Source organism: Phaethon lepturus, unplaced genomic scaffold (genome assembly GCF_000687285.1).
Source record: "Phaethon lepturus isolate BGI_N335 unplaced genomic scaffold, ASM68728v1 scaffold26409, whole genome shotgun sequence".
In the NCBI taxonomy this organism is placed as follows: domain Eukaryota; kingdom Metazoa; phylum Chordata; class Aves; order Phaethontiformes; family Phaethontidae; genus Phaethon; species Phaethon lepturus.
In genome coordinates this window covers 8,072-18,191 of record NW_010564664.1, presented here as the reverse complement: position 1 = coordinate 18,191, position 10,120 = coordinate 8,072, and the positions used below count along the sequence as shown (strand labels likewise).

Below are 10,120 nucleotides of genomic sequence, written 5' to 3'. Positions count from 1 at the left end.
AAAAATACACACATCAGAAAGTATCATGAATCTTTTTTTTCCAGGAAAGTGAACAATGAAATCCTACATTAAGTGTACCAATCACCTTCAATAATCATTTGTTACTTGTTTATTGTCTAATTAAATAGTACCATACTGAAATTTATCCTAGTTACTTCAACAGTAATTTTACTAGACTTTGCTATAGCTCTTTCAGATATTTCAAATATTGCTATGATAAAATCTTAGTTTCTAAAATCTGTAACGTGAAAATAGGAAAAAAAAAGATAAAAATGCTGTTATATCTCAAGTGACAGAAGTGAGTATCTGTCATTGCAGCCCAGCATCTTAATGAGAACATCTCATTTTACCCTGTGCTGTAAAACAACAGATTATGTAGTAAGGATCTTCCTTGGCTAATAAAAGTAGTAGACCCTCAGCAGGTCAATCAGTGTAACTAAGACAACTATTTTGCTATTTTAAGTTTTAGTCAAGTTTTTGACTAAGTTTTATGTATTACTCAATGTCTTCATTGTGAGACATATAATCCAAGCCTCCTTGCTGTTTCAGAAATTCTGGGCCCTTTTTTATTAGGGAAAGGGTAAAAGTTTAGTTTGTTACAGGCAGGCATGCATCTTGCAGAAGAAATATGTTGATGTGTCCAAACTGCTGAAGTGGCTGATTTCAGAGGAGGCTCTTGGCAGATGCTTGAAATGTTGTGGCCATTCTCATTGCTGAAACTGTTCAACGTGCTTGAACTTCCCAGTTGACTGAGCGCGGATAGTTCACTTGCTCCTTCTAATTCCTGGTGTTGCAGTGTGCTGTTTCCATTTGGAATCAGTCTCTGATTGTCAAAACTGCATGGTCTGTTCTTGCAGTGGGAACTCCAGGCAACTCCTTGACAACGGGCTTGCACCAGGCGGTGAATTCCCAGGTGGGTATGCCATGGTGAGTTGTCTTGTACGTTGCCACTCCTGGTCATCTCCAGTCTGACCTTTCTGACAGGAACACATTCTGTAAATGACTTTGATCTTTTAACTTTTTTATTAATTAGAACAGCATTGACCATTGATTCTGGGAGAACAGATTCGTGTTCACCTACAAGAGAAATGCATACATGCACGTTACTCTGGTGGCAAAAATTAAGGGTGTCATTTCTGTGGCACAAACTCAGATGAAGAGCTTTAACAGATGAGTTTATGTGTACTCTTTCCATCTGTGGCTGAGAGCGGTGCAAGTTCTTTTGATGCTAGGTTATGAAATAGAAATATTTCATGCTCAGTTTTGCAGTTCTGAGGACACAAATGGTACACAATTGGGTTAGTCAAATGAAAATGGAGATTTATCAAGTCAATATTGATCGAATCAATACTCTAAGACTCATTAACAACACAGATTGAGAATTGACTTTCAGTAGTTAATTGCTTGTAAGCAAAAATTCTTAAGGTGATCAGGGACTTGCTCCATTTGTTGGTAGGTGCTGTGATTTGAAAGACAAAAATGTTCTGTTTGATACTGTTTGAAGTTTGTGTTACAATTTAAAAATACTGTGACTGCTTCTAGATTAAACAAATTGTGAATTTCTTCTTTTTCTTAATAAGGGATCATTAATATCAAGGCTTGTATTTTAATATTTTATTGCACTTTTACTATTGTAGTCAGTATAAATGGTGTAAAATAAATATCTTATCACACTAATGTTGCCTGAATGATCACTTAGAAGGAAAATATGCTTGCTCCATGAATGGTATAGAGTAGCTGTAACAGTGGGAGAGAATCTGGTCAGTATGAAAGTTACTGTTAGAAATGTATAAGATATTATGGATAGAAATGCTAATGCTACTTTAATTACACATAGCAACCATCAAATTACTGAACATGACTGGCTTTCTATGCCTTGAAAATGAATAGAAACTGAACCATTTCACTGAAGATAAACAGTGCTGTTGACATTGCAAGTACTAATGAAATACACTTCAGTTAGTATAAGTATAGTTTAAAGTAGAAGTTGTGCAGAATGTTGACCTTATTTACAGGGTTGAGTTATAAGAACTGTGTCTGTTGCAGTATGAGTTATGAAGCATATTAAAGTGAAAAAAAGTAGGCACAGAAGAGGCTTAATAGCCATTTTAAAAGAATTTGTAACCCTGAATTTGAAATTAAGCTAGTTCAAAGAAGAAGCTGCCTTTAAAAAAAAAACAACAGCACAACCCCCCCTTTATAACTGTCTTTCATACCATCTTTACAAGAGGAAATATTTGAAGATGTCAGACCCAGCTGATTTACTGGCAATAAATGAACCTGTACAACATGGCTTCGGCTAAGGAGGGGCTTTCAACTACTGTCTTTGGCTCCCACTGCTGAAGCAACGCCATGAGCACAGATTTTTTTTTTTTTTCTGCTTGCTGGGTTGGCCATGTAGGGTTGACCTGATAAGAGCGGCTTTGCAGCATGGCTCTGGGAGTGAGCACTGTGTCAGCTCACATCTTCCACTCTCCTCCAGTGTTACCAGGCAAAAGGAGTCTAGAGCACATGTAGAGCTTAGAGATACAGATTTGTTTATGCATATGTCTATACAGTGAAGTATGCTAGCAGAATTTCCTAGGATGAAACCGTTCATAGAGATAAGAACACAGAGTTCTCTTTCATGGAACAGTAAGAATCAAAGCTATGATTGGACTTTATGCAGGAAATAAAGCTGAGCTTGGGTGGCTGCAAAAAGTCCACTTGCAAAATAGATCCCTCTGTGATCTGCAGAACAGCACAGCATAGCACCAAGCTACAAAAATCAGGGCTTATTCTGCATATGTGAGAGAAAAAGCAAATGAGAAGGAGCTGAAAGACTCTGAGGTGATGCAGTTTTGCATGTTCTTGTGGATGTAATGGCACTCTTGGCTGAACTGGCATTGATAGGCAACACCAAGTTTTATCTTGAACCTTATGAACTGGTCATCTGAAGAATTACTATCTGGCATCAGTTGATCAGAGAGTTCAAAGTAATGCATCTAGTCCAATTTTAATAGTCTGGACTGGTTTTGAGTTCAAGTTTGATTCGATTCCTTGGCTACAGGTGCAGCACACAAAATTGAGAAATGACCTCTGATAGAAATGTGAGAGTCCTGAACGACTGTGTGTTGAATTAAGACACATTCAGCACTCTCTACACTTCTAAATGAAGCTTTAATTAGACAGATCTTTGGTCCGTTTCTTTTATTTTTTTTTTTTTAGTTGTGCATAATAGCCTTGTTGCAGGGTTGTTTACCATTTGGCCTTTTTCATATGTTGTCATCATAGATAGATACTTTTAAGGTTCTGGAGTGACAAAAGTTAATCTTATTTCAAGTTCACTTGGGAAATTCTTGGAAGAGATTTCTGCAGTCAGAGCCCCAATGTTTATTCTGTTGTGACTGCATGCACTGAATGCTCCCATCTAATTCCTAAAGTAAATACTGTTTTTCAGCTTCTTCGCTAATAAATAATGAATACACTGCTGTATTATCCCCTAGCTGGTGACTGTCAAATCTTGTCATGCTCTTTGTTCTCAAATAATAAGGAACAGGCAGAAGCATGAATGTGGCTGTGTGTTTTGGGGAAGGAACAAAGTTGTTTTCAGATGACTTCTCAGTTACTAACCTACCAGAGAAAACCTAGAGAAGTTAGAGAATCTTAAGTTCTGTTTAAAAGTCCACAGTTTCATGACTCTGGCAAACAGGTAGTGACATGCAAAGCTAAAAGTTTTCAAGGAGACTTGGAATTACCATTCCAGCTGTGGTAGAATATATCTAAATTGTTCAAAATGTCTATGGTATCATGCAAGGACAGCTGGTCTGTCTAGCAGAAACAATTTAGGGGTTTACTAGTTAGAATAAAGACCTTTGGCAGAGGTTTTTAAGACCATGAGGGACTGAAGGTGCCCTCCTTCCACGAGGTTTGAATCTCATGGTCTGGTTGCTGAGGTTTGTGTGTATGTGTGGGGTTGTGGTAAGTGCTGTCATTGTTGTCCCCTTCCCAGCCCAGACATAATCTTACTCTCTAGTAGGGAAACAACTTACTGTCAGTACAAAATACTGATACATATGTGGACTGCCTTTTGGTGCTAGGAATTGCTGGATGGTTTAAGTTTGTAACTTAGGAGTGTAGAGCTGTAGGCTATCTGGATAATGGCCATGTTCATTTCTGCTTGACATGCTCTTGGAAACTGATACATACAACAGGTTCAAAGTTCTGAGCAATGTAATAGGTTTTCCCAGCTTCCAAACCATAGGAAACAAGGACATAGAGAACTCAGCATAACAAAAAACCCCCAAACTTCAACTGCTTCTAACAGTAATATTAATCCTGTCCACATGGGTTGTTTAAAGATAGAAGTTCAGTGCACTAGGGTATGTGGTTTTGTGAATGTTTTGGGCTATGTGTATGTATATGAAAATATTTGTATGTGAACTTCCAGCCCTACTAAATTTTGAACTGTGCAGAAACTGTGCAGTCCTGCTTTCTTATGTCTTTTCTTTAATCTTCAAATGGTGTCCTTGCAAAAAATCTGCTCTGATTACATTCATTATATCTGAAGCTTCATTTGAATTTAATCTGAATACAGACTTCTGCTCCTTTTCTTTAACTGACTTGAATTTTTGCTATAGCTGATTAGATGAGCTGTTTTGTCTTCAAGTTAGTTGCCTTTTCATACCTGATTAAATAAACTTGTGTATAATTATCTATCTATCTATCTATCTATCTTCCTTAGAGAGAATTAAATTCTTTTAACATAATAATTTCTAGACATTTGGATGAAAGAATATTGAAGAAATGAATCTGCCATATAGTTGATAATTGATGTTTTTTTAATTGTTTTCATGATATAGGCTGACACTGCCAAAATCTAGAACTGATGAAAAATGCCAAGGAAAGTGTAAAGAATGAAATAACCTAAGTTCTGCTTGTTGAGCTAAGTACTAACATAAGAGGTGAATGAAGCATGTTTTTCATATTGAAATTAAATTCAAATATAATTAATTGACTTAAGTATTATCAATATCACTTTAACTTGGAAAGTAAATGAAAATGGTGTAATACTGTAAGCAGTAGTTGAACTAAAAACTTTAAAATAGTTGAAATTTTCTTATATAAAATCTGATATAGCAAGTAGATGAGTGATACATATTGTTACTTGTTTTTCTGTTTATGTACTTTCCAAGCAATATGCAGTGAAAACACTTTCAAAACAGGACCTCTTGTTCAAAGCCTGTATCTTAGTATAAGTTATTTTTCAACAAAACCCCAGCTTGTTCTAGTCACTTGATATCTGTTATTGCTTCCTGTAGTCTTGTAGGACACATTTCTTTACACAAATGAAGAAGGGAAAAAGAGACAGAAGACATAGTTTCTTGTTCTGATGGAAGCGTTCAAGAGCATAGAAATGCTACAGAATACATTGCAGAAATACACTGATGATAGACATGAAGTACATGGTTCCTGTAAGAGTTACCATTTATGTTTAGAATTTTACTTTACTGCCATAAAACCTATAAAACCTTATCTCAACTATGTTCTTCTGTTTCAAATTCATGTTAGTGTTTCACTGCCATGAAACTAATTGATATAAACATAAGACCACCTTTCAGTGAAACAAATGAGAAAACAAAAAGACAGAAAAGGAATTAACTTTGTACCTTCCTTGAAGCTGAGCATAAAAAGAACAAAGCTAGAAGTTATTTAAGATTTAAAGCAATAGTATTTACATCTACATTTGCATTGTTTCCTATAAATATAAGCATACCTGTTTTAAACACAATAATGTGTGATTGCAGTTTTTGCTTCTGTTTTATATGGTCATACTGCTCCTCAAGTAAGCTTACATCCATCTTGGTTGGCTGCTTATCACGATCTGAAGCCTGTTGCTCTGAGCTATGAGTCACTGAAAAAATACCAGTCATGTATTTGTAAGGCTTCACCATCTGTTCCAACAAGGAAGAAAAAGTCATGCAGAAGCAGGACATTTCCTTCATTGTGTTGGCAAAAAAGCAAATCAAGTATGAAGCATCTGAAATCTTCCCAAATGAAGAAGTAACTTTCTTCTAAGTACAGTGACTTCTTTCAAAAGTTGTGTGGTCTATTCTGATGTTGTTGATTTCAGTCAGCTTGTTTTCATGCAGTGCGTCTGGAGCTACTGCATACAGAGTTCATGATTATAACTGGATAGTTGGATTTAATGTTGATTTAAGGTTCTGAGCATATGAAGCTTTGCCAAAAAAAACAGTGAAATACAAAACCTCACTGAACACAGTCTGGTGCACAAAGGGCTGGGTAATACTGGTTTATGTAGTAATGTTAATTCTTAAAGGGATGCTGTCATGGTGACCTCCCCAAAACAGTAGTTCCACCAGGGAAATCTTTCTTCAGGTTTCTTTCCATGTATTTTGCATCTTTTCCCCTCCACTCTCCCTGCCTTCGCTCTCCTGTGCTTGTTGCTCCCTTTTAAGAACATGTTAAAAGTATTCAGGCCTGGGTGCAGAGTCAAAACAGTATGTGCCAACAGCACTTGGAGTTGAGAGGTTGGAGATAGGAATGCCTTACTCTGACTCATACAGTTTTTCTGCCTTTCTATGAAACAAAATATACTATAGAAGTAATCATTTCCTTACTGAGAGCTGAACAAACTCTTCAAATGCATGGTAAGCCACATTTTAAAACTTACCATGCATGTTATAGTATTATCTAATAATGAGACAAAAATTTTAAAAATACATGGCTTTTGACCATATCAAATATAGTACAAGACTGTGTCTGGACTATGAACTGCAAGTTTCTGTCCCTGAAATAGGTCCGTCTGATACTGTTGCAAGGGCCCAAGAGAGCAGTACATGAAAGAATAATGCAGTTAAACAGTACTTTTAATATAATTGGGCATTTGCTAGGTTCCTTGTAGTGAAAAACATTGCATAAAAACCAATGTGAAAGGGCAATGTGTGGAAAGAATGCCTGCGTGCTGTATTTTTCCAGTGACTGACAGAAATAATGTGATAATTTGAATCATAAATGATTTACTGAATCAGGCTCAAATCCTGCACATCTTGGGAATCCCTTTGGAAGTTGTGCGTATGCAGGTGACGACTCTAGTTATGCAGCGCATAGAGTTCTGGTAAGGCTCAGCAGGCTCACATGTAAGTCTGCTGTAATTTACTTATTAATAATTGCTTTTGCCTTCCCAATATGCTTGTGACTTGCAAATCGTGTTGTCTGCCTCAACTGCAGTCTTTTTGTGCCTTAACCAGGGAAAGAACAGTAAATGCAATACTTTGTAGTAGATACTCTTCAATTTAGCTTGTCTCTTGACCCTGGAAAAAGCACACGTCACATTAGAGTTGTTCTGATGTATCGCGGCTTTGGTAGGTCTACCTTGCTATTCAGCCTTCAGTGGTGACAAACACCTAGTGCTCTGTAGAAAGAAGTACCTCAATTGCCTTGTTTGTTTGGTGTTCTGAGTTGTTGGCACATGGAGTCCTCCTTCGGACCTTCAGGCACTTGGTTTATACTTTGGGGCAGGAGATTTAATTAACCACATTACAGTCTGAGCTGGCATTCAAAACAAACATTATTAATGGTCATAAAAGTTGCCCAACCTTTTTAAAATTCCAGTCACACTATTTGACTCATTGACCTCCTGTGAAAGTGACTTGTGCAATGTGACTATGTGTTGCAGAAAGAATTACCAGGATAGCATCCTTGAACATGAAATGTAGGCTCTGTCTTAAAAGATGTACACTTAACTTCTCATTAGAAGAGCATTTAAAGTGTAATGAGTTTGTATCTCGTCAGAATTTATTATTACTTATTTCTACTATACCATTCCTTCAGGATCATGGAAAAGCCATCACACTTAGTTACACAAATGCATTATCATACAATAGGTGGGGTTGGAAGGGACCTTTAAAGGCCATCTAGTCCAACCTCCCTGCAGTGAGCAGGGGCATCTTCAATTAGATCAGGTTGCTGTCTAGCCTGACCTGGAATGTTTCCGGGGATGGGGCATCTACCACCTCTCTGGGCAACCTGTGACAGTGTTTCATGACCCTCATGGTGAAAAATTTCTTCTTTCTAGTCGAAATCTACCCTCTTTTAGTTTAAAACCATTACCCCATGTCCTATTGCAACAGGCCCTGCTAAAAAGTCTGTCCCCATCTTTCTCATAAGCCCCCTTTAAGTCCTGGAAGGCTGCAAGACTGTCTCCCTGGCGCCTTCTGTTCTCCAGGTTGAACAACCCCAACTCTCTCAGCCTGTCCTCACAGGAGAGGTGTTCCACCCCTCTGATCATTTCTGTGGCCTCCTCTGGTCCCTCTCCAACAGGCCCATGTCTTTCCTGTGCTGAGGGCTCCAGAGCTGGATGCAGGACTCCAGGTGGGGTCTCACCAGAGCAGAGGGGCAGAGTCCCCTCCCTCGACCTGCTGGCCACGCTGCTTTGGGTGCGTCCCAGGAGACAGTTGGTCTTCTGGGCTGTGAGCGCACATTGCCGGCTCATGTCCAGCTTTTCATCCACAAGGACCCCCAAGTCCTTCTCCATGGGGCTGCTCTCAATCCCTTCATCCCCCAGCCTGTATTGATCCCGGGGGTTGCCCCGACCCAGGTGCAGGACCCTGCACTTGACCTTGTTGAACCTCATAAGGTTCGCACAGGCCCATTCCTCGAGCTTGTCCAAGTCCTTCTGGATGGCATCCCGTCCCTCAGGTGTGTCAACCGCACCACTCAGCTTGGTGTCATCTGCAAACTTGCTGAGGGTGCACCCAATCCCACTGTCTATGGCATTGATGAAGTTAGTAAAGAGTACTGGTGCCAATACAGACCCCTGAGGGACACCGCTCATCACCAATCTCCATCTGGACATTGAGCTATTGACCCCTAGCTGGATGCTGCCATCCGACCAATTCCTCACCCACTGAACAGTCCACACATCAAATCCATCTCTCCTCAATTTATAGAGAGGGATGTTGTGGAGGACCATGACAAAGGCCTTACAGAAGTCCAGATAGACCACTTCGGTAGTGCTTCCCTTGTCCACTGATGTGGTCACTCCATCATAGAAGGCTACTAGGTTGGTCAGGCAGGCTTTGCCCTTGGTGAAGCCATGCTGACTGTCTCAAATTACCTCCCTGTCCTCCATGTGCCTTAGCATAGCTTCTAGGAGGATCTGTTCCATGATCTTCCCAGGCACAGAGTGAGACTGACAGGTTGGTAGTTCGCAGGGTCCTCCCTGCTACCTTTTTTAAAAATGTATGGAATGTTTTCCTTTTTCCAGTCTCCAGGGACTTCACCTGACTGCCAGGACTTTTCAAATATCATGGAGAGTGGCTTTGCTCCTACAGCAATCAATTTCCAGTGGCTTGGCAACTACATCAGCTAATTCCCTTATACAAGGCAGTCTCTTCCCAAACAGTTGCATGGGTAAGCAGCAAAACCAGGAAAAGAAACCCAATGCCCAGTGGAATGAAGTGAGTGAGTCCAGGTGGTCCAGCGGAGTGGTGGACCCAGAAACAGGATTAGTTTTTGTTTTGCTGAGCTAATCCTATATACATTGCAGTTTGTTTCCTTTTCAGGGAAAGCTTGTGAACAGGGTATCTTGATTCTGTCTCAAGAGGTGTGTATATATGTGTTTCTGTGTATATGCTTTTCTGTCAAGGCATGTATATACACACACACTTATACATGTGTGTGTTTTGTGAATAATTTTCAACCAGAATGTGATTCACAAAAGGAGTTGCAGGTCTCATCTACATGATATCACAAAGTACATAGGGTTAATTGTGGTTTTGATGTGTAGTGAGCAAATGTGACTAATCCTTGTTATGCCACTGGCATAAACTTGGAAAAGGATGACCTGTGGGTTCTGTTCTTATACCATAGTGGAACAACTTCCTTTGTACACCATGCCCATTTAAGTGTTATTAATGAAAAAAAAATTAAATTTTTGTATTGTCATACATACACACAAAATTATGACTTCTGTTTAAATCAATCAATGGTTCAGTCTTTAAATTGAATTACTTGGATCTGCAGACCACTGTATACTTTTAAAATACGCAGCAGGTGGCACTATTGGAGTGGTATGACTATGTTTGCCTTAGTCTTAAGGCCCCTGTTTGGCTTGTGG

General features: G+C 39.1%; 1 protein-coding gene across 1 annotated transcript; it reads right to left on the bottom strand.

Annotated features, from left to right (window-relative positions):
* Positions 1-495: 495 nt before the first annotated feature.
* On the bottom strand, positions 496-5,984 carry LOC104626908 (chromosome unknown open reading frame, human C9orf152). Its single transcript, XM_010294939.1, is given in 3 exon segments — positions 496-570; positions 572-1,077; positions 5,756-5,984. Coding segments are annotated over 3 exon segments (810 nt in total).
* Between the last annotated feature and the right edge of the window lie 4,136 nt (positions 5,985-10,120).